Source organism: Macrosteles quadrilineatus, unplaced genomic scaffold, assembly GCF_028750875.1.
Source record: "Macrosteles quadrilineatus isolate MER2022 unplaced genomic scaffold, UCM_ALF_1.0 Scaffold_2__2_contigs__length_208266976, whole genome shotgun sequence".
Lineage (NCBI taxonomy): Eukaryota > Metazoa > Arthropoda > Insecta > Hemiptera > Cicadellidae > Macrosteles > Macrosteles quadrilineatus.
Window position 1 is genome coordinate 69,821,003 of NW_026542595.1, and position 25,845 is coordinate 69,846,847.

At 36.3% G+C, this 25,845-nt stretch overlaps 1 protein-coding gene across 1 annotated transcript; it reads left to right on the forward strand.

The window, feature by feature from the left end:
• The first annotated feature begins 5,825 nt into the window (after positions 1-5,825).
• On the forward strand, positions 5,826-25,845 carry LOC128984392 (uncharacterized protein DDB_G0271670-like). Its single transcript, XM_054403709.1, has 5 exons — positions 5,826-5,972; positions 7,749-7,788; positions 8,201-8,353; positions 13,689-14,972; positions 25,679-25,845. The coding sequence occupies exons 1-5, from the start codon at positions 5,826-5,828 to the stop codon at positions 25,843-25,845; spliced, it is 1,791 nt and encodes a 596-aa protein (XP_054259684.1).

Here is a 25,845-nt window from a genome sequence, read left to right on the forward strand (position 1 = left end):
GACGATTAGATAAAGGTATCCGTAATCCTAAAATGCTATAGAAAGGGAGGAAAACAGGTCCGTGACGTAGGAAGTGGTGAAGGAAGTAGTAAAGGCGAGCTTTCCGGAGTGTGGGAACTGTTTATGACGATTAGATTAAGGTATCCGCAATCCTAAAATGCTATGAAAAGGGAGGGAAACAGGTCCGTGACGTAGGAAGTGGTGAAGGAAGTAGTAAAGGCGAGTTGTTAGGAGTGTGGGATCTGTTTATGACCAACAGATTAAGGTATTTGCAATCCAATAATGCTAAGGAAAGGGAGGGAAACAGGTCCGAGACGTAGGAAGTGGTGAAGGAAGTAGTAAAGGCGAGTTGTCCGGAGTGTGGGAACTGTTTATGACGATTAGATAAAGGTATCCGTAATCCTAAAATGCTATAGAAAGGGAGGAAAACAGGTCCGTGACGTAGGAAGTGGTGAAGGAAGTAGTAAAGGCGAGCTTTCCGGAGTGTGGGAACTGTTTATGACGATTAGATTAAGGTATCTGCAATCCTAAAATGCTATAGAAAGGGAGGGAAACAGGTCCGTGACGTAGGAAGTAGTGAAGGAAGTAGTAAAGGCAAGCAGTCCAGAGTGTGGGATCTCTTTATGGCCAATAGATTAATGGTATTTGCAATCCAATAATGCTATGGAAAGGGATGGAAACAGGTCCGAGACGTAGGAAGTGGTGAAGGAAGTAGTAAAGGCGAGTTGTTAGGAGTGTGGGATCTGTTTATGACCAACAGATTAAGGTATTTGCAATCCAATAATGCTAAGGAAAGGGAGGGAAACAGGTCCGAGACGTAGGAAGTGGTGAAGGAAGTAGTAAAGGTGAGTTGTCCGGAGTGTGGGAACTGTTTATGACGATTAGATTAAGGTATCTGCAATCCTAAAATGCTGTAGAAAGGGAGGGAAACAGGTCCGTGACGTAGGAAGTGGTGAAGGAAGTAGTAAAGGCGAGCTGTCTGGAGTGTAAGAACTGTTTATGACGATTATATTAAGGTATCTACAATCTTAAAATTCTAGGGAAAGGGAGGGAAACAGGTCCGCGACGTAAGAAGAGGTGAAGGAAATAGTAAGGTGAGCAGTGTGGAGTGTGGGAACTGGAAACCGTTTGTAGCAGTTGGATTAATGTATCTGCAATGCTGAAATGCTATGATAAGGGATGAAAGCATGCCCACGACATAGAAAATAATGAAAAAAAGTTGTAAAGGCTAGCAGTGCGGAGTGTGGGCAATGTTTGTGGCAATTAGATTAACGTATCTAAAATTCTAAAATGGTATGGGAAGTGATGGAAACAGGTCCACGATGTAGGAAGTAGTAAAGTATGGCCATAGTGTGAGAACCGTCTGTGGCAGTTAGATTAATGTATCTTCAATCCTAAAATGCCATGAGAAGGGAAGGAAATAGGCCCCACGACGTAGGAAATGGTGAAGGAAGTAGTAAAGGCTGGCAGTGCTGAGTGTGGGAACTGTCTTTGGCAATTGCATTAATGTATCTGTAATCCTAAAAGGCTATGGGAAGAGAGGGAAACAGGTCCACGACGTAGGGGGTGGTGAAGGAAGTAGTAAAGGTGAGAAGTGTTGAGTGAGGGAATGGATTGATGTATCTGCAATGCTAAAATGCTATGTGAAGAGACTGTAGACTGTGGGTTAAAATGATTACGAAGCACGAATCGATACATATTTCGATACATGCAGTCGTTTATAATAGAAATTTACAACTGAGTTGACAACAGCTGATCTTTACTCCATAGAGGCTAAAAACTATTTTTACTCCCTTAAGAGTAAAAATGCTACATTAGACCCGCAACGCAGGTATTAAAAACGACCGATTTTACTGCAGTATGACAAAAACAATATAATATGAACCCTTGATGACTCCGCTCAATTTTGTGGATGCCTCTGCGAACGCCACCTAGTTACTTTTGTTTTAGTTATTGATGTTGAAACTTAGTAGGTTGGAATGATAAAATGCAAGAAACTACATTAATACATTTATTTAATTATAATCAAATTACAAAATACAAAATTCAGAATTGTGAATGTCACACGATAAATCTGTCACACGAAAGTAATCAGTTATTCAATGTGAAGGATGAGCTTGAATGGAACGACTTAAACTGCTGATGTCTGGCATAATTGGGCTTAACTTGAGTCTGAGATCACATTCCACTGTATGCATTCGGTTTCTGTATTTATTTTTGATATACAACAGATGCGAAAATCCCGCCTCACATAGATAGGAAGTTCGGAACGGGAGTAGAAACTCAACTGCTTTGTCAGCAATTTCACCGTACTCTGAGCGTCGTTGGATCCAAAAATCAATAAGCGTAGTTTTGTTAAATACTTCTTTTAGGTCCGAATCACAGTTTAACTCAAAAAGCTCCTCTTTGAGTTTCAGAGAAAAGCTGTCTTGAACAATTTTCTCAATATCAGCAAAAGGGTTTTTTATCCATGAGTACGAACTCAGGTCTTCTTGAAAGTATTTTGTAAAGCTAGCTCGGAGGGAGCTGCAATGATCTGATATATCATTCAAAATTGTTTGATTCAGGAGAAGTTCGTTTTCTTTAACAAAAGATTCTAGAGATGGGAACAATGACACTTTATTTTTCTTTGCTTCCCCTTCTGCAAAGCTTAGTTTTAGTTTTACACTATTGATTTTGTCCATAACTTGGAATGGGGTGTTATAGCTTCCTTGTAATTCCCTGTTAACATCATTTAACATACTGAATATGTCTGCCAAATACGCCAATCACAATTCATCTGAAAAACGGTCCCGATACTGAAAGTCTGTGTCAGATAGAAAAATTAATATTTCATGTCGAAGTTCAAAAACTCGAGAAATAACTCTTCCTCTTGACAACCACCTTACTTCTGTGTGCAGAAGTAATTGTTTGTGAATGCTATCCATTTCATCACACAAGTTATGGAAAAGGCGTGAGTTCAGTGCTCTGGCTTTGGTGAAATTTACAGTCTTTACTGCTTCATTTAATACAGTTTTCAGTTCCACTGGACAACTCTTTGTAACCAAGGCTTCTCGGTGAAGACTACAATGAATAAATTTGGCTTTTGGGCTTACTTGCTGCACTTGAGTAACAACTCCCTTATGAACTCCAGCCATTGCATTTGCCCCATCTGTGCAAATTCCTACACATTTTTCCCAGTTCAGCTCGTTTTCTCGGATAAATCTGTCTAATTTTCCAAATATCTCGTCTGCAGTTGTGTGTGAAGGCAAATTTTCGCAAAATAACATGTCTTCTCCGACAGTATTTCCATCTTCGTACCTAACATAACACATTAGCTGAGCCATGTTAGTTACGTCAGTTGTTTCATCAATTTGAATAGCAAAATAATTACTTTTTTAAATTTTAATGAGTAGTGTTTCCTTTACATTAGCAGCCATGTCACTTATTCTTCTTGAAACTGTATTGTTAGAAAGCGAAAGTGAATCAATCTGTTTCGCCTCTTTTTCTCCTAACATGGTTGACACAATGTCTTTAGTTGCTGGTAGTACGATATTTAGCCATTGGTGTTCGTGGTGTGTAGATAAAGAAATCCTGTCATAAACTCGACCTTAACCAACTGTAAACACCACATGTACGCTGACGACTTACAAATCTATGACCATTTTACTGCAAAAAACGAAAATGGCAGTGTCAGAAGGATCAATATAGATGTCATTCTAAATCTTGAAATTAAATTATCAAAGATTCATCAAAATTTTGTCAATGATTTTTTTTACTTTTGAAATCAGGCTCCCGAAATATTTTACATCAGATTTTAAATTTTTGTCATGATTTACATTCACACACGAACGGGAACGGTTCATCGTAAGGATGGAAAATAATATTATTAAGAGAATGTAAAGATTTGTTGAAACTCACCTTTGGTTATGTTTCGTTGGCTCACAAGCACTTTTGTTGCAGTTAGTCTTCTTAAATTAATTTTCTAAAATCGTACAGGCACTATAGAATTAACTATAGACAAAAACAATTGAATATTGAAATACGTATTTCACTTGATTGGAAATACTTTATGACTAAAACTCTGATATTGCAACAATGCGAGTAACAAACGACGCAAAATGACAAACTGAACTGAGTAGAGTCTTAACTGACAAACACAAAGAAAGAGGTTAGGATTTGAAGGCGTGCATCTTGGCGTCTGGTGTCGCTTGGTCGAACTGCATCATGGGCACTCGCACTGGTTGTTTTGATTACCCTGATTCAGGGCGGGATCTGGGAACTCCAAAAGGGCAGTATTTTGTTTCCCTTGAATCGGCCAATCCTAAACAACGAATAAACGAATTTGCCATCTTGTAGATTTGAGAGCCTCACGGCGGCCATCTTGGAAAAACCCGAGTTCCGGTTGTCCGATTTTGGTAGACTTTTTTCCTAGTACTTTCTACATCTATTACAACCAAAAACCGTTGAAAAACCATTTGTTGGAATTTTTTCTGTCTCAAGTGCCTATATCTACCCGACTGCAAGGGATTTAATGTGTAGGGGTAGGCTGTTCTAAAGACGGCAAGCGGTAAATACAAAAGCCCTGTCATAACGGTGGTCACATGATGAGGTATAGGCAATGTGATCGAAGAAGAACGAGAAATTCGTGAACTACCTTGAGATACAGTAATTTAATGTATGTTGATGGAATTGTAACCATGTTATAGTGGCCAATGTTTGAAAATTATGTTGTTTTAAAGAAATTTTGATCAGGAAAATATTTACCTTTTCAAATCATTATTCGAAAATGAATCATGGCTGGAAGTTTATCAGGCACCAGTAGACAAAAAAATTGATATTTTTTTGGACAGCTTTATGTACTACTTTAACATAGCATTTCCAGATAAAGAAAAAGGTTTATCAGAATAATAATTTGGTTATCGGCCCAACTAAAAGAAAAAAAGAGTTAAATTTAAAAAAAAATCAAAAGACATTAGGAAACAAAAGAACCAACAAAAAATAGAACGTATAAAGTTACTCATAAAATGGTCAAAAAGAAAAAGATTAAATTTGTGTCTTACAGAGATTTGAAAAATATCAACATAAAACATTTCGTTGAACTCGCATCGGTAGTTGACTGGGACTACATTTCATTCATCTTTTACTTAGCATAGGCTTACACTACATCAACTAATGATAATATTTTACATCATTCTTTTATGAGAGCTTATTGAATATGACAAATACCAGTACAGTCTACTGCAGTTTAAGTTACCTAATAGAAAATTACCTTTTTTATGTTTTACTAATAGATTATTATAAGTAAAATTTCATAATGGGGTTTTATTTTTGCGTAAATTTGCTGTTTTCCCGTAAAAGGGTTTAAAAGTGGTCGATTCCAATTCTCAAAGACTTGTCATTTAAATGGAATACTGTTGTAATTTATGTTAAAGGTTGTATTATTGCATACCAGTATTCCAGGATTTTCATTTTTCAGCTGCAATAAGAATATCTGCTTCCAGGTTATACGTGAAGATGACCAGTTGAGTATCCTTTATAATTTTAACAAATTGAAAACCAAGTATGAGTAGGATTGTTCATTCAATCCTTAATCGATGCCCATAAAGTAAGGATAGTCCACCAGTCAGATTAGATCAGACTTCGACAAGGTGGACACTGGCATTCCACAGAACCTTGAGCAGTAGCAGGTCTTTTTTAGGCCTATAGAGTCGATGCTTTCCACTCCATTGATGTTATCAGCCGCACCGATGGATCTCAGAGACGCACTCGACTTCTTCTAGTCCAATAACCCCACCTACACCAGAGTTGGCGACTTGTTGATGGAAGTACCTTATTTAATCACCATGTTTGAGGGAGTAAAATCTCCATACGGCGAGACAGTCGTTGTGACCCTGGAGTCTCTAGCCGGAGATGATTTGTCTGCGGGTCTATCTACCAAGACGATTCAACGCTGCGCTGAGCAATACAGATATCGATCCCTACAACAACGGGTTTGGTGACCGTCTTCGCTTGGTGAAGCACGCAGCCCGGGGAGGTAGCAGATACACACCATTGGAGTTTTTGAATATTCTAATGTAAAGCAAGAATGTATTAGACGTATGCTTAAATAACCTTTATACATTTTGATAGTTTTTGTAAGCATAACATAGTAACATTATAACATATGCAATCAGTTGTATTGATTTACATGTGCCTTAACCAAAATTATACTTTAGATTTAAGGAAAGTGTTTGGTCTCAGCACTAATGATGAGTTTGAAGTGGTCACATCCTTTCTCTGCAACTGTTGCAGGACCGTTGGGTAGTGGAAAGTCAGTCTTTGTTTCAATCATGTAAAAGAAATGTGCGATACAAAATTTGTTAAGATATACTGGTATTATACCACCGGAGGCGGTGCAGGTAATACAAATGCTACCAAAATAAACTACATAGAAGGGGCTTCCTAATTTAGAAGACTTTGAAGGCAAAGATCCAACACTTGTGGTTATAACTGATATGATGTTTGAGGAAAAAATGCAGTAGTTGATATATTTACCAAAGGATGTCATCATAGGAATATAAGCGTATTTTTTATAGCTCGAGATATTTTTCACCAGGAGTAGTGGCAGAGAGATATCATTAAATGATCTTTATCTGGTTTGTTTTATAAGTCCTAGGGATTAAATGCACATTATAGGCAGATCCATCCTGAAAATCCAAAGTTTATAGAGGAAGCATATACCAATGCTACAAGTAAGCCTATGATGAAAAGATTTTGTGTACATACAAAAAATGAGAGGAAACAACACCTCCATTCACTTTAATTGTCATCATGGTGTGCTTGAATTAGAAATATAAAATATAAATTAATTAATTAAGTCTTGAGAATGTTATTATTAAACAAAATCTTTATCGAGATTTTGTTATTATATGAGCCTGTGAGAGGAAAAATGGTGTAAGTCACAAACTTGAATTTTTCAGATAATAAGTGAAAATGATAGTTTTCATCCATATATATCCAAGGAATAGTGGTGTAAGTCATTCAGCTTAATATAATAATCTAGAAGGCAGCACAAAAATAGCTATTTACCTTACAAGTGTAGTAAGAGCGTTTTTACATCACGCAGGTGAATGTTGTGCAACGAGCGGAAGCGAGTTGCATAATTTACCGAAGTGATGTAAACACGCTCTTGCGTAACGTGTAACGTACAAGATTTTACCTGACCCGACAATATACCTGGTTACACCTTGGTTTTACCTGGTTACGAACAATATTTTTCATTATCCATTTCACTCACCTTCTAACAGTAACGTTCATTTACAAACAAAAGCTAGGTTAAGAACATTCTTCAAAACATGACAGTAAAATTCAAGCGCACAGGTGATTTCTAGCGTTGAACGTCGTTGGCTCCATAGAGGTATATTTTTTAAGTTAAGCACTCAATGTTATTTAAATGGGTTTCATTACATCACCGAGTGAGTTTTTTCCAACTTTACATCACTCGAGAAGTAACGAAGTTACATACATCACGCTTGGGATATGGAAGATTAACATGGCGGGTTAGGTAAAAGTATCAAAATATAATCAGCTGTTAAACTGCTAGGAACAGTGGTGTAAGTAACATGATAGTGACTTACTTCACTTTTCCATAAACAGTCTTACCATTTTAGGTTGTCGACTTTCTGTGACAGTGCTATATTTTGTATTCTGACTAATTTTATTGTCTCATATTTAAAACAAAAGTTATGGAAAGTGATTCTGATGTGTCAGAACCCTCTATTTTGCAGAATTCAGGCTCAGAGTATGTACCTTCTAATAATGAATCAGGTAAGTGTTATTGCTATTTTGTACTTAACCTCAAAAAAATATTTGTGCTTATTAATTTTAATTTACTTTATATCTTTTGGACAAAAATAGGATTTAAAGTATTTTTGTGTGTTTTTTATATGTATATCACTTTTACTACCTTGACAATCAGGCATAATGAGATCAAATCCTCTTAAAGTAGGTTATCAGGACTATACCTAGGCCTAGTGGCTCTGTCCTAAAAGAGTCCTAAGAGTTAGCTGTGAACTAAGAATTCAATAACCTTTCATAAAATGGTTTCTGTAGTTTATACTTAAAAACCTAAAATATAATTGAAAATTTCCTTCCCTAAGTATTTATTTACCTGTAAGTAGGCCTACCTAGGCTAATTCTATTTGTTTCTTTTAAGAAAATTCAGATCAAAATTCTACAGATCCTGAGGATCCTGTTGATGAAGTTGAAGCAACTAATGATGATGGTGGCCCTGGTGTCCTGAAAAAATCTAGAAAAAGGAAAAGGAACATAAATAAAAAAGACATGAGGAAAATTAAAAGAAATAGTGGTAAGCAATATACTACCAAGAAAGGTAAGATTGTAGCAGAAAAGGAATTTAGCAATGCACCTTGTATGTGTAAAATGAAGTGCAACAACAAAATTTCAAATGATCAAAGAAAAATTGTTTTTGAAAATTTCTATAAGATTGGGCAATTTAGCGCACAAAACGCTTACATTATTGGCTTGTGTAAGCAAAACACACCAAAAAACACCGAATACGGACAGGAAGCCGTGGAGCACGTAGTACTAGTATAAAATATTACATTCAGTTGCCATATGACAGTGTTAATGTATGTAAAAAGTATTTCTTGGATACATTTAAGATATCAGATGGGAGACTTTTTCGTACTCTAAAAAAAGTACGTGATGGTTTCGAACCTGGTAGTGACTTGAGAGGAAAACAGACACCAGCTAATAAAATTGATGAGAATCGTGTTCAACAAGTACGTGCTCATATTGAGTCATTCCCAGCTCATCAATAACACTATACGAGAGCACATAATCCTAATAAAAAATATTTACAAGAGAATCTAAATATAAAAATAATGTACAACTTGTATGTTGATTGTTGCACTGATAACAATGAAGAGCCAGTTTCAGAGTCATTTTATCGCAATGTGTTCAACCATGAATACAATTTAGATTTTCACCAGCCCAGTAAGGACACATGCGTAACATGTGATAAATATAAATTAATGATAGAAACAGTCACTAATCAGGCAGAAAAAATACACTAGAAATTAGTCCATTAATTGACCTTTATATATGACGAGATCCAGACGTCAACTGGTGGTGGTGTATACAAGGGATATTTGAAGAAAAAGGACGATGAAAAGAAAGAAAAAAGAAGCTAAGGAAAGAAAACTAATTGAAATAAAAATAATTATAAAACAAGAAGGCAAGTGCAAAGACAACAATAAAAAAAACAGATGACCCAGCCAGCTCAGATAGTGTTATATATTCTTCACTCGGGAAAAGTAGTGCAGATGTCCTTCCATCTCTTTCAGTTTCATTTCTACATTTTGAGCCAAAAGAGAAACATTTTTCTCCTTCAGCAGCTTTTCATACTTGAGCTTCTCGTTTGAATTCAGGTTAGCCAATCCAGTTCCATTTTGGATAGTTTCTTAGTAGTAGCCAAACACGGGGGTAATCCCGTGACGTCATAATTAGGTAATTGGTAAGTATTTTGAGATTGTAGAGCAGCGTGGATTACGCAGCGACTCTGGCGATGTATGTTGTAGATTGGTTGGTATTGTTATTAGGTCAAGGTTGTCTGAATGTGTTTTTTTAATGTTCAGCTTTAATGTTTCAAATATACCATGTACTGGATTGTAAAAATATGTATTGTTCCATTTAACTATCCATCAACTAGCTGTCTCATATAATCTTCGAACTCTGGGCGGAGAAAGTACGAGGTACTAGATACTTGTGCGTTCTGTATCGGTGACATAGTTACGTCTACTGCGTTTTGTTCTTGAGTGTTTTGTTCTTGAATATTATTATTTGAGATATTAGTAGTTGAAGATATTTTGGGATCTTGAATGGCTGAATTTCGTGTAGACATGTTTTCCTGACGGTAGCTAAGAGTCAAATGATCTGTAGTTTACTCTGTTAACACTTATATAGTGTTTACAGAAGTTCTAAATGTTTGCACAAAGACAAAGACGTTTCAATTTTCCGAGAGATGACTCTCACGGAACGACAACGGATGTGAGTGGTCGCATGTGTGCGCTTATAAATAACTAGGCCTACTCGTTCTCGCGGGGGACCGACATGTGATTAACTGTTATTGCTTTACTTTTTCTAGCGTCACTGATTACGCTTAGCGGTGTTACGGCTTTTTGTTAATGGATGATTTTATCTATGTAGGAGGTAAGAAACCTATTATTGTTTCTGCATTGTGATCAAGATTGTTGTTTGTCGTGCAAACTAGACACGCTTCATTCGTATTGCGTACTGCTTTGTGTCAAGCAATTTTATCCTGTCACATTTTGTAATTTCTGGAGTTTTAATTATATTTCCCTGTTGTATTTTAAGTTTAAGTGTTTCCAGTTTGTGATACACGTCGCCCCATTGTGATTTGTGGAATATTCTCTAAATATACAGGTAATTAATTTTTCTTGTCATATACATATATATATATAGTATCCTAATATATATTAGCTTTTACTATTTATTTATAAGAACCTCACTCCTTAATCATTACTTAAATTAGCTCAACTATTTGTATGAAAGATCCTACGACTATTTCGTATAATCATTTAAATACAACCTTTCTCATAATATAAAAACGAAACTAACATATCTTTCAAATATAATCCTAATTATATGAAAACTTTACAAGGCTATAAACAAATATTTCGGTAAATTTGCACTTACAAAACACTTATCTTTACTCAAAAATTTTTTGCTGTATGAATACAACAATATACGTTACAACCATTTTTACCGCCTATCTTATAATACTTTTCTACAGAATAAAACGGCTTTCGATTAGAAATATTTTAGGTATTGGCAGTGAGTTTTTAGTCTTCTCACGTGATATAAAAATTTGAGGCCAATAAAATAGATGAAGTTCTGGACCATCTCACTAGAGTTTACTAGTGTATTTTGTTGAATATTAATTAAAACTAATGCAGTACATAGCAAACAGCTGATTGATTTATCACTTAACAGATTGCACTACGTTTCTTTTTTGCTTCAAATTTTTACATTACTTGGGAAGTCTATTCTGTGTATAGTCAATGGTTTTATGTTTTTAAGAAAATTGGTATTCCAATATCGCACAATTTATTTACGATCGCTAAATCACTATACGTATTTAATGTCTCACATTTTGTAACAGATGTTATGTATACCGCAAATAATCTTTCTTGTGATATATACAAACAAAAAACTATATCATTTACCTCAAATCATTATATTATAATAAAAAATAAATGATTTAGGATAAAAAAAAATCTTATAATATACATTGTCCTTGTCAAAATAAATGTATGTTTATTCAAGTTCGCCTCATATTTTGTTGTAGTCCTAATGATAATATTAATAATTACCATAACTAAACATTTTTAAGATTGAAAAATGGTTACCGATTTTCTTAACTAACAATGTATAAACGTATAAATTGTTCTTCACAAAACGAGATATCTAAATATGACTCTAATACATTAATTATTAACTTGTTTGGGTTAAAAAAGGTAAAATGTGATTGCCTAAAATTATACTTTGTTTTTTATTGAGGATTGCTTTATTGACATACGTAAAAATTTCTTCACATTCTAATAATCATAATAGAAAACTATATATTTTACTTAACAATTTTTATATTAAATTATTCTTTGTTCTTTTATCTCAAATTGCTTTCTCACGTACATGAATTGACTCACTTTTTGTTACGCTCTTAAATTATAATATTAATCAAGGTACTTCTCATAGTCAGTTGCTGACTTTATTAAAATACAGCTCGATTCAATTGGTTGTTTTTTATACTATTTTCTTAACATATGATTTGTTCTTCTCAAAATAAACATATAAAATGGTTCTAATACTTAATTGCTTAGTGTGTTTTTTTTTCTTCTAGAGTTAACTAACGCAGCTTTACTTGAAACACGGAGTATTCCTGATTTACTACAGGTAATTATATGAAAAATCTTAGTTTACGCATAGTTCAGATGGTTTCTATCTCTTTGTAATCTTTCCTTAAAAAATACATGTACAACTAAATATATTTTAGTTAATAGTATTTGTAAAATGCTACGATTGTTATGTGTTTATTTTACTTAGCTCGGTTAATAATTTAATTGACTTCATATCTCGTTCTTGAGACCGAACTAATATTGTTTCTTGTATTATTGAACATTCTTAAGCTAAAAAATATATTTTAAATTGTAATTTGCATCTCCATAAGCATTATAAAATCACGTATCTTGTTTTGGATTATTAAAACGGCTATTCCGCTATCTTTCAAATAATATTAATATCAAAATAAATATTAATAATTAATGGCTGCTCTTGCTAGTCCCCCACTACACCTCATATCCTTTGATTGGGTGGGTAGACCACGCCTCCAGCAAGCCCCGTCCCCACTACGCTACCTGTCCTGTGATTGGCTGAGTAGACCACGCCTCCACTTAGTCCAACCCCCACCAGAGCGCACAAAACTAGTTGAATCTCTTTCAAACTTCACTGTACATCTTGTGTACTCGCACGGTACACATCATGTTCCGTCTCCTTTCAAACCCTTGTCTATCTAGGGTTTGAATGAATCTTTGTCTATCCTTCCTTAACCATTTGCGTTTCCTGAACATGCGACAGTGGTCAAACCAGGTTGCATTTCTATCCATCCTTTACATACAGCAGTGGTAAAACCAAGCTGTATTTAAATCCTTCCTTAACTTGCAGCAGTGGTCAAACCAGGCTGCATTTCTATCCTTCCTTAACATACAGCAGTGGTAAAACCAAGCTGTATTTAAATCCTTCCTTAACTTGCAAATTGGAAAAGCCATTTGCGTTTCCTGAACATGCGACAGTGGTAAAACCAAGTCGCATTTCTATCCTTCCTTAACATACAGCAGTGGTAAAACCAAGCTGTATTTAAATCCTTCCTTAACTTGCAGCAGTGGTCAAACCAGGCTGCATTTCTATCCTTCCTTAACATACAGCAGTGGTAAAACCAAGCTGTATTTAAATCCTTCCTTAACTTGCAAATTGGAAAAACCATTTGCGTTTCCTGAACATGTGACAGTGGTAAAACCAAGTCGCATTTCTATCCTTCCTTAACATACAGCAGTGGTAAAACCAAGCTGTATTTAAATACTTCCTTAACTTGCAAATTAGAAAAACCATTTGCGTTTCCTGAACATGCGACAGTGGTAAAACCAAGTCGCATTTCTATCCTTCCTTAACAGCAGTGGTAAAACCAAGCTGTATTTAAATCCTTCTTAAACGTGCAAACTGGAAAAACCATTTGCATTTCCTTAACACGCAGCAGTGGTAAACCCAAGCTGCTCCTTTCAAGCCCTTGCCTATGTTATATGTCTAAAAGTTCTTCATGCATGTACTGTTTAGTCTTTCTTGCTAGATAATTTGCTTTAGTAGTTGTGACTTGGTGTTAGTGGTTTGAATCTTTGCATGTTTTTTTAAATAACTAATGACCTTGACCTACTTGTATTATTGGTTATTTGAAACTTTATCTTTAAAATAGTTTCTCTGCCCACATGCAACTCCTCCTTTTAGATGTACTTATTCCCCCACCTCTTTACCACACTCATATCTTCCCCCACTCTGTCTATCTATATCCCCCACCACTTAGGGTGGGTATAAATGAGAGAGCATATTGGTTAACAACATAATTCTGTTGCCAGCCTGCAGAAAAGCCATGGACCCCTGCTTAAGAAAGACTACCAAGCCAATGAAGCCAGTGGCAGGCATCAAAAGATCTAAACTTCAGGAGGCGTTGACTGGAGGTATTAAGAAGACGAAATCATCAACTCCTTTTGAAACCCTTGTCAACAAGACTCTGTCGCAGCCGGGATCCTCTTCTTCTGCTTTATCTGACGATGCAAAGAAAACAACTACAATATCTACTCAATCTTCCCAAGAGCCTGGATCTTCCCTTGCCACCAAGACTCTGTCGCAGCCGGGATCCTCTTCTTCTGCTTTGTCTGACGATGCAAAGAAAACAACTACAATATCAACTCAATCTTCCCAAGAGCCTGGATCATCCCTTGCCGCCAAGACTCTTTCGCAGCCAGGATCTTCTTCTGCTTTGTTTGAAGATAGATTGAAGAAATCTTCTTCTGGTAACACTTCGTCGAAGAAACGGTCTGATTCATCGTCTTCCTCTTCTTCTTCTTCGTCATCATCTTCCTCGTCTTCTTCATCGTCCTCGTCCTCTTCTTCTACGTCATCGTCCAAAAATCAAACAATTAAGTCCCCTCTATCCATGCTTCTCTCTCCCATAATTCTCTCCTTGCTATCTCCTATTAAATCTCCAGAAAAGCCATCCACTCCCAAACGTAAGCCATCTCCAAAACCTCAAACACATAGCCTAACTCTTCCTAATTTAAATTCCTCCTCGAACCAAATGCCTGACATAGATTCTCCTGAAATTACCATTCCAAAACCCCCACCCAAATCCCTCCCTGCTGCACCCACCGTTGTTAGAAAACTCTTTACTAAAACTGAATCCTCAAAAGAATCCCTTCCCTCCCATTCAAACCCTTCTGAAAAATTGGTAAAACTCATGGCCAAAAGACGAGCTGCATTTAAGCCCAAGCCACAATGTTCTTATATTTTCCAAAAAGGGGTGAAAAAAGGTGAGCGTTGTGAAAAGTCCTGCTTTTCCGATGCTAATGTGTGCAGCCTCCACACTGAGGGGAAAAGCAGGATGGTACCCACTCAACCTAAAATTATTAGCAGCAAACCTGTCGCTACCAATCCTCAGTCATTTGAAAGACCATCAATAATCGTCAAAAGCCAGGCTCAGGGAAAATCTTGTACATCTGATCCAACACCGAGCACCTCACGTGTTGTTGTGATAGACAAGATTTTGCGTAGCCAACCACGAACGTCAGGCTTTGCTCGACCCTGTCGTCCACCACAAATTCAAGCGAAAAAAACCAGAATTGATAGGCTACCCAAAAACCGTAAATTCGAAATTCTACTGATGACACCAATCGGTGAAGTCATTTTAAGAGAAGGAAATGACAGGTTCCGACTTAAATTACCCAGAGGCATGACCATCCCGAATACAACCCACCGATACTATATAATTCGTGATCGGTCTTCGGGATGGGCATCTGTAACATTATAAATTGGTTTAGTTTCAAATTGATCTTAATTATCCTCTAAATTCTCCTTTAGTATGCAAAAATTGGGAACGCATTTGTTATAGCCTAACAAATGCGTTCCCAATTTTTGCATTTAAAGAGTGACCTTGAGATTTTGGAAATAAATTATTTTAATCAGAGATTTCCATCTAATTTACTCATAAAACATTAGAATCAAATTTGTTATATCCTAACAATGTGTTCCCAAAGTTTCGTGTATAATATTTTGACAAAGTTATTTTAGAAAACATATTGATTGTTCAGGTTGTCCAATATTACATCAACATTTTTCTATATTGTAAAATTAACTATTCTAAGGACATTTAAAAGATATATTATGTTTATCTCGTGTTTTGCAAAGATCTTCATTGCCATTCTGTATAAATTAAGTGTAACACTTTATGTTGTAACTCAATATATTTTCATAATCCTCAAAGGCATCTTGGTAAACAAACACAAAATTTATTTGCATTAACTTTTTAAGGTTAATTCCTTTACATTTAATCTTCGTTAACAGGTTTACTTGAATAGTAGTTGTACATTTTATACTTAAGTAGTGTTGAACTTTACAAGACATAGAAAACAAATATATAAATGGTTAGCAACCATTACACTTTGTCACTGTGGGGGAAAGGTAGTTGAAAATAAGAAAAATAATAAAGGAAATAAATCGAAGGACCAGCCTAAATTAGGCAAAGGAGTGAAACAATTCAAAATTGATAATGTTGGGATTTGTCAGCTAAATATTTTACATAAATAATTATTAAAAAAGTAACAAGACTAGTTTTCTGTTTAATATACAATATTGTTCAATTTCTGAAAAATAATTTGTCAAAAAAAACTTAATATTGATGAAACTCACCAAGAATGTCAATCATTATATTCAAGTTCATTGGTGGAACCGTCTTGATGGATTCATAGTTTCTTGAGGTGTTTAAGTTCAAGTTCATTCATGTCTTGATGATTGAAATATCACTTTTAAAAAATGTCTTTCTTTCTTGTAGAATTTAACAATGATGTTTACAATAAGGATTGTATAATGTAGTTGAAATTAAAATGATTAATATTTGCCTAAATCCCATGAAAATTGTATGTGAGTTATAAAATAAAATTGAGAATAAAAATGATATGTAGTGATTGTACTGAAGATAGAAATGCAATGTTTTTTTATAATAATCAAGAATATGATGTAAATAAACATTAAATTAAATAACTTTCAGCTGTCAAGAAATTGGGATGGGAAAGAAAAATAGGAAATTGTATTCAGAACAAAGAAGAAATAAAATTATAATATATTGAAATCAATTTTGAATGAAAATATGGAAAAGTGATGAACTAGTACGCAACAACGCCGGCCACCGTTGAACGTCTGGTTCAACCAAAGTTGGTGTCACTCATTGGCATTGGATAGACTTGGGACACTGGGCGAATGTATTCTCTATCAGTGGTCTTGACTTTTACCACACGGACAATGTTGTCTTTCTCAGGAAGTAATTCACTGATACGGCCGGTTGGCCAATGGCATGGTAGGGTTGAGGTTTTCAGGAGAACTAGATCACCAATCTTGATGTTTTCAGTCGATTTTGTCCACTTGTGACGTTGCTGGAGATTATGCAAATATTCTAGGCTCCATCGTTTCCATAGATGTTGTGAAAATTGTTGCACTTGTTGCCAACGTGAAAGTCGATTGGGTGACACATCGAGTAGACGTGGTTCAGGGATGGAAACTAATGGTGCACCTGTCAAGAAATGTCCTGGAGTAAGTACATCTAGTTCTTGAGGATCGGTCGAGAGAGGTGTAAGAGGTCTTGAGTTAAGAATTGCCTCAATCTGCGTTAATAATGTCATCATTTCAGGAAGTGTGAGGATGGTTTTATCAATAACTCTAACTAGGTGTCGTTTAACGCTTTGAACTGTTCTTTCCCATAGGCCACCGAAATTAGGGGCACAAGGAGGATTGAAATGAAACCTGATGTCTGATGGAGCAAAGTGGCTTTGTAATTTATCACGTGCATCTGAAGAAGCGATGGTGTGCTGTGTGATACGGTTTAATTCATTAGCAGCACCCTTGAAATTGGTGCCACAGTCACAGTAGATGTGAGAACAAATTCCTCGACGACTAATAAATCTAGTGAGCGCTGCGATGAATGCTTCTGTTGTCAAGTCAGTTATAAGTTCTAGATGCACTGCTTTAGTAGTCATACAAATGAACAAACAGACATAGGTTTTGGTAATTTTAAGAAATCTCATGTTAGCTATTTTGGTATCAAATGGTCCCATGAAATCAGTTCCAGTATGCAAGAATGGCTTAGATGGGGTGACTCTGGGTTTCGGTAAAGACGCCATTAATGGAATGGTGTTTGTTGGTTTGTGTCGGAAACATGTGACACAGTTGTGGATCCGTTTTCGAATGATGTTTCGTGCGTTTAAGATCCATACACAACGAGATAAGATGGATTGGATGAATAAAGGACCGGCATGCAAGTAGGTAATGTGCCAGTAGTCTATGTAAATATTTGTGATGTGGTGAGATTTAGGTAATAATATCGGATGTTTTGACGGGTATGGAAGTTCAGAATTCTGAAGACGCCCTCCGACACGAATAATGTCATTGTCATCCATGAACGGATGGAGTGGTTTCAGTTTGTTAGGACAGTGTGGTTAGCTCGAAGTTCCCGTTTTTCAGTGGCGAAGACTTCTGATTGGACTCTGTGAAAGATCTTCAATGTAGATATTGTGCGCAATTCGTCAGTTGTGATGAAACCTATAACACGATTCTGTTTATTCAAACAGTTGTGTTTGAATCGTAAAACAATTGCAATTATACGTACTAGTTTTGTCCACGATGAATAAAATTTGAGTGGTTGCCATTCAGTGATACCTGTAGTTACAAACACAGGCAATGGTGTTGGTTTTAATTCGGACGAAACTTCAGAATTAAAGTCAGTTTTTGGATGCTCTTGCTTTGGCCAATCTGTTGATGGACGTGAAAGCCATGATGGCCCTGACCACCACATATGATTTTCTACCAGCTGTTTGACTCGTAAACCACGAGAACCACAGTCAGCAGGATTGTCATTAGTGTTAACGTGATGCCACACTTCAGTGGAGTGCGTTTCTTGAATCGCGGCAACTCGATTGGCGACAAAAGTTTTAAGTTGGTAAGCTGGGGTTTTGATCCAGGTTAAGACAATTGTGGATTTAGACCACAAGAAGATGTTGTTTGTATTAAACATGTTGGGAAACAATGATGTGCAATGTGATGTCAACTTTGACAGCAAATGAGCTGCACATAACTCTAAACGAGGTATTGTGGTGCGACGTAATGGAGCGACACGACCTTTTGCCATAACAAAGTTTATGGTGACTGAATCATCAAGATGAACACATCTGAAATAAATTAAACAAGCAAATCCTGTTTCTGAGGCGTCCGCAAAACCATGAAGCTCAATGCTTTTTAAAGAATGCAGATTTAAAGAACGTGGTATGGTGATGTCTGATAAATATTGAGTATCATCGGAGAATCGTTTCCACTGATCGATAATAGAATCAGGTAAAATGCTGTCCCAACTGATTCCAAGAGTCCAGATTTGTTGCATAATACACTTGGCTATCATGATGCATGGAGTTAAGAATCCACACGGGTCATAGATTTTAGCGATTGCGCTAAGAACATGTCATTTTGTAAGATTTGCGTTAGAATCTAGATTAGTGGTAACGTAAGTGAAAACGTCCAACGTAGGTGACCATTGGAGACCTAATACAGTAAATTGAGGACAGGAGGATTCAGACACAAATTTTGGAGTTTCGCGATGTGACTCAGGAAGATCTTGAAGCAACTGTTCTGAGTTTGACATCCACTTGCGAAGTTCGAATTGACCACATTGCAATAACTGAGTAAGTTGAGTCTTAAGTTGTATGGCCTCTTCCAAAGTGTCTGAGCCAGTAATAATATCATCCATATATGTATGGTGTTTTATTGCATAGGCTGCTTGAGGGTACTTGTGACCTTCATCAGTAGCTAGCTGGTGCAAGGTTCTAATAGCTAGATATGGAGAACAATTCATACCATATGTAACAGTGTTAAGTTGATATGTTTGCATAGGCTTATTTGGTGAATCGCGCCATAGAATCAGCTGATAGTTACGATCCGAAGGATGAATCACAATTTGGCGATACATTTGTTTGATGTCTGAGCACATGACAATACGATGTCTTCTGAACTGAGTCAGAATGTCAGCTATGTTAGGTTGCAATGCTGGACCAGTCAGTAACAAGTCATTGAGTGAATGGCCAGAATCAGTTTTGCAACTTGCATCAAATACAGTTTAGTTGTTGCATCAAATACGAAGCTTAGTTGTTGAACTAGATTCTTTTAACACCCCGTGATGAGGTAAATAATAATGTTGCGGAGTTAATGACGACACATCTATGTGAGACATATGATCAAGAGATAAGTATTCATGCATAAAATCTTTATACAGCATAGAAAAACGTTCGTTACGCGAAAACTTACGTTCCATTGCAATTAAACGTTGCTTAGCTGCATCAATGGACGAACCTAACATTTTGGATGAGCCTTTAAATGGTAACCGTACAATGTATCTACCGAGTTCGTCTCTGGTATGAGTGTCTGCGAATAACTTTTCACAATGAATATCTTCTTGGGATTGTTTTTTGTGGTTTGGGATTTCTTCTAAAAGCCAAAATCTTTGAATGGAATCGTGTATGTCATTTAAACTTGTTGTATGCAAACAAATATTTAAAGTACTCGATTGAGATGTGCATGATTGCAATGTATCAGGTGTACATGGAGTAGTACCAATAATTATGTTACCACATGGAGTATCAATTATTGATGGCAATGTGCTGCCGAGTGATGTAACAGGACCCGTGAATAAATGAGGTACCAAGGATGCTCCTAAAATGACATCAATGCGGTTAGGAAGATGAAAATTAGGATCTGCTAATTGTTCATGTTTCAAGCGTGAAACGACCTCTGGAGCTACTGGACAACGAGGAATGTTCAGTGTAAGCTTATCAAGTATAACAAATGAATGGTTCGGCTGTAGTGTAATTCCCGATAAAGTCTCAATGTTTGCTGTAATTTGCCCCTTTGTTTTCGTACTTTGCTGACTGATGCCTACAATTTGAGTAAAACATCTACTTCGAGGAGTATTCAGTAAATGGACAGCACGTTCAGAAATAAGAGACGCCATGCTTCCTGTATCAATAAGCGCACGAAATGTTTGAACCTGTCCACTGGAACTACGTATGTTAATTAACAAAGTTCCCAATAAGACCATTGCTGTTTGTGAAACAGTGGTTCGAGGATTACGGACATGTAAGTTGATTGGATTTTGTGCATCTGTATTAAGATTAGATGGACGAAACTGTTCATTACGTTTGTGTGAATTGGATTGTCCAGCTTTATTTGTGAATGTCAGTTCTTCAGTTGGAAAGTGCAATAAGGTGTTGTGACGTTTACTACAATGTTTACAAACTGACTGAGACTGACATGTTTGAGAACTATGATTTCCTAAGCAAGAAATACAATGGTGATGTGATTTTACTGCCTGGAATCTGTCTTGTGGTGATAGTTTTAAGAATTTGGCACAGTTGTATGTTTTATGATCAGTGCCAACACATCCAGCACACAGCAACGTTACTTGTTGAGATTTAGTTTTTGAGTTGAATATTGGACTTGTTATAAATTTACGTGTGTTAACCTGTTTTTCCGGAACATGAGAGATACGTGATTCTTTAAAACATGATGTGGTAGCAACTGCATCCTCATGCCAGACTTAATTTTGTCAAATTTGGCTTGCTCTTGGACACTAGATTTACAAATGTACAAAATGAGGTGTCCCCTCGGGGGTTTATAACACGAAATAAATCCATCATGGTAACCACTGATCTGGAGGCTGAAGTCGACAGTTGCTTGGAAGAAATTGTTGTTAAAATATCTGAACATGAAGGAAGAGGATCTGGGTGGTCTTTGTTAAGCGTAGACAGCTTAGATATACGTGTACATAAACATGGGTATGGTGATAGAGGTAGTAGTTTCATCCCACTGCCCAAAAAGATTGCTAATACAAGAACTTGCATAAATGTTCAAAATGAGGACCATGAGTGTTTTAAGTATGCTGTTTTAGCAAAGTTTGTTGAAGACAGGCATGCCTATAGACCAAGCCGTTATTATAGTGAAGTGGCTCATAAATATAATTTTACAGGTTTGGCTTACCCAGTGTCTTTAAAAGATATCAAGAAATTCGAAAAACAAAATCTTAATTCATCCGTTAATGTGTATGGATTGGATGAGTCTAATAATGTGTTTCCTATTCAGATTACATCTCATGAACGTAGAGACCAAACAGATCTTTAACTTCTTACAAATGGTAAAATCTCACATTATGTTTACATAAAAAACTTTTACGCACTTTTATCAAGACAGTTATCCAAAAGGAAGATGAGTCTCACCATTTGCAAACGGTGTTTTTGCTACGCTGCCAAACCATTTCATTTGGGGGGTAAGGAATGGTTACTTGACCACCAACGTCTCTGCAATAGTAAGGACGAAGTAAGGGTTAAATTACCTCACCCTAATAGAGCTTTTATTAAATTCAACAAAACGGCTCAACAATATCGAATACCAATTGTTATATATGCAGACTTTGAGTCATCGTTAGTTCCTTTAGTTTTAGATGAGTGTGATCAAAGTAAAATTAAAAAAATTCAATTTCATGAACCAAACAGCTTTTGTTTAATGCTTAAATCAACTTTGGATGAAGATCATTTACGTCAGTACGGGTTAACAACCCAACCACTTGTATATCGCGGTGAAAATGCTGCTAAGTCATTTGTAGATAACCTTTATGATATAGCTAATAAGGTGGAAAAACTGTATAGTTATGTAGTTCCAATGATTAATCTTACACATGATGAATTGACATTCCATGAAAGTGCGGATAGATGTTACCTTTGTGACTGTAGTTTTACAGAAGACAACAGGCGTGTTCGGGATCATGATCACCTGACTGGTTTTTACAAAGGCCCTGCTTGCAACAGTTGTAACATTAATTTTAAATTACCAAAGTTTATCCCAATAGTGTTCCACAATTTAAGTGGATATGACTCTCATTTCATAATTCCTGAATTAGGTAGGGACAAAGGGGCGATTGATGTTTTAGCTACAAGTACGGAGAAATTTATTAGTTTTTCGAAAAAAGTGGGTAAAATAAAATTAAGGTTTGTAGACTCTTTCAGATTCATGGCTTCTAGTTTAGAGAAATTGACAGCTAATTTGCAAAGAGAACATTTTATTGAAACTCAAAAGATTGTCGCATCTGATCACATGGATTTGGTTCTTCGTAAAGGAGTGTACCCTTATGATTATATTGATAATCCTGAAAGATTTAACGAGACCTCACTACCACCCATTGAGGCATTTTACAGTCAGTTAAATGATTCTAATATTGACCCTTAAGACTATCAACATGCTTGTCAGGTATGGAGTGAGTTAAACATGAACACCTTAGGCGAGTATAGTGACTTTTATGTGAAGTTAGATGTAACACTTCTTTGTGATATAATGGAGGAATTCCGTAACACCTGTATAGCGGCCTACGGATTAGACCCTCTACATTCATACACCTCGCCTGGATTAGCTTGGCAAGCTATGTTAAAAGAAACAAAATGTACATTACAGCTGTGTAACTCATTTTGTTGTTATTTTGTAAGAAAAGTAAATAGAAGATTAGTTAATGTACTCGCTTGGCTATTGCGTGAGGGCCGGGACTGTGAATAAAACTAGAGTTACTAAATGAATTTACAATTTATTAAAAAGAGGAGAAGCTAAAGTCAATCAAACAAAATATAATGATAATATATAAATCGAATACAGTTAAACAAGGGGAAATGAACCAGCACAGTGAATAGACAAATGAATAAGGTAAAATTATACTTTATCCTAACAAATAAATTGGTAATTGGAGTTAATATGAATTAAAAATGTAAAACAAAAAAATAAAATATTAAATAACCTTCAAAAATAAGGAAGTGAATTGAATAGAATTAAAACAAAGTTTGAAAATCTAACTTCTAAAGCCTTAAATTAATTATCCCTGAGTAAGCGAGCAGGACTTACATTTTTAGATTAAATAATTATAAAATTGACATACTTTTGGGTTGATGCACTGGACACTTCACAAAATAATTTTTAATCTGCCTTTAAAGGCAACAGGCCATGGTTAAAATATCACTTCACCTCGCGAATCACTCGCGACCGAAAACTTCGACTCCCGAACGCGGTGACCCGACCGAAGACTTCCTGGAGACTCTTTTCCTGGGTTTTTGGTGGAATAGACGTCCCCCTGTCCGCCTATAGAGACAGCCAATCAGAGGGTGTGATCGTTGGTTAATCTTCTCTGATTGGTTAAGACAGTCCACGTGGACTGATGTGCAGATGTCAAAAAGTACATAGCTTGCAGATTGTCTTCTGTCTCTCTCCACGATTGATGCATCGGCAGCTGAACGTTACACCACCGTGGGACAGGAAATGTATAGACGGACGGGAAGTCATGGATAGGATTACTGAGATCTGTGGAAGAATATGCTGTAGTTACACCCCCTGCTTAAAAACGACAAACTGGGTTTGGCGTGGTGCAAAATTTAAAAGGAAGAATTTTGAATAGATGCAGCTGAGGGTGCTGGACGAAGTCTAGGTGGCAATCTAGGTGGTTGAAGGTCTTGTTTGTAGAGAGCTATAAGTAGCAGTAATGTTAAAATTATGCACCAAACTATTAGTATATATAACATGATTCTTCTATCATCGACAATGTCAGCCCAAGTATTTGTTAAATTAATATGTTTGAACAGTGATACTCTTTCTAATTTATTTGTAGAGAAAGTAGGGACAGAAATATTCCAGGCAGGTAATAAATAAGAACTGATGTTTAGAAATTCTGTTCTATCAGATGTGAAAGGATCAATTTTTAGGTGATTTAGGTTTGTCCAAGGAAGCGGTACAAGATGAAAGGCTGAAGGAGAAGAAAAGTCTCTGGAGTCACATGGAACTATAGAAGAAATTATTATGTCAGATCCGTCCAATAATTTACAATTGCAAGGCAGTTCAATTTCAAGCGTGCCAAACTTAATTTCTGGCAGGGTTGTTGTCATCTCATGATTATTACAAACTATGTGTAAATGATGGTTATAATTAGTTATCAGGAATTTATTTACGTTTAACTCGGTGACAATAGGATGTTCCGGTGCAGGGGTGCAATGAAATTCACAGTGATGCTTAAGTTCAGAAATGTTGGTGTCATTAATTAGATATTTTGCACATATTGAGGCTGGCGAGGAAATGGATGAATAACGTGGGATGAGGCATAAATTAGAAGAACGATAGTTACAATGAGGGTTGTCATCTGTGTCGACAATAACTGTGGGTGCTGAAGAAGATTTTATTATGATGAAGTTGTGTTCCACCAATTTGCAGATGTTGTTCTCCCACTTTAATGGTAAAGGGTTGTAGGAGTATACGTTGTATGAAGTATTGGAAGGAATCAGTGGGATTTTGATTTGTAATATAGGGTTATTTTGTTCGAAATAACATTTGGCAATAGGTAGACCATAAATTTGGAATAGTTTGGAAGAAGGAAGGGCAATTGTTAGATTGAATGGTTTTAGTTTTGATGAGAGTTTTTTTAAGTCTGATTGGAGGGTTTGCATATTAAGGAGATCTTCCGGTATGTAGTTGTGTTGGCAGTCTTGTTCCACCTTGTAGAGAGATGAGTAGTGTGCGGTCAAGTAGATGTAGGACATAATTTCGAGGTTGTTTTGGAGAATTTTTTCATCGATTGTTGTGCTTGTAATATTAATATCTTCTTGGATGGTCCTCTCGTATTTGTTTAGGGAATCATGCAGCTGTTTTAACACATGATCTATATTACTTGAAAAATTATTCATTTTTTCGTCGGCCAGTGTACTATCTGTATGTTCTTCTTTCACATAGTCAAGCAGGTCATTCATTTTGTTATCTACTTGTTCTTCGTTTTTAGATAAATCTTTCAGATTAGTCATGGTGGCTGTATTACAGCACCACGATAATGCAGATCCAATGAAGTCAAGCGCTCTTCGTGGTCGGGATGTGGTGTTGTAAGATTGTAATTTGAATTTAGGATCGAGATTCAATTCGTTGGTATTAAAAATTGAGTTGATTTGATTTTGGATTTCTTGAAGATAGTTTTGGTTGGTACAGAATTTGTTTGAATTGAAGAAGGAATTTTGGCAGGTTGTCTTTCTTGTAGTTGAAGTTGGAATTTCGTAAGAAGATTTAGTGTGATAAGGGAATTTATAAAGGAGCTGTGTAGTTGAGTGGTAGGGTATTATAGTTGGGATTTCTGTGAATTGCACACCGGAGATTATATGTATAGGTATGTCAGCTGATGATAGTGACAAGACTGAGATGATTAAAATGCACAGTCCCATTGTGTAAGAGTTCATTGTGGTTGAGTTTCTAGGTCAGCGGGTAGAGATCAGGTGGTGCAGTGTGTTGTTGTGCAGCGTTGGTCAGACTCAGCAGATGACGTGGGGTCGCCGCCGTAGTAGAGCAGATGACAGGAGGTCAGGTTCTGATGACGGCGCGTTGTGGACTCGTCACTCGTTGGCGTTGTCTCTGTTGAGCTGA

What these genes read in the sequence shown, in the direction of transcription:
- LOC128984392 (XM_054403709.1), top strand. Translation starts at nt 5,826, where the DNA reads ATGTTTGAGGGAGTAAAATCTCCATACGGCGAGACAGTCGTTGTGACC. An exon ending in ATCGATCCCTACAACAACGG is followed by an intron (nt 5,973 to 7,748) that starts GTTTGGTGACCG and finishes TCTATTTTGCAG; the next exon opens with AATTCAGGCTCAGAGTATGT. An exon ending in ACCTTCTAATAATGAATCAG is followed by an intron (nt 7,789 to 8,200) that starts GTAAGTGTTATT and finishes AAAATTCTACAG; the next exon opens with ATCCTGAGGATCCTGTTGAT.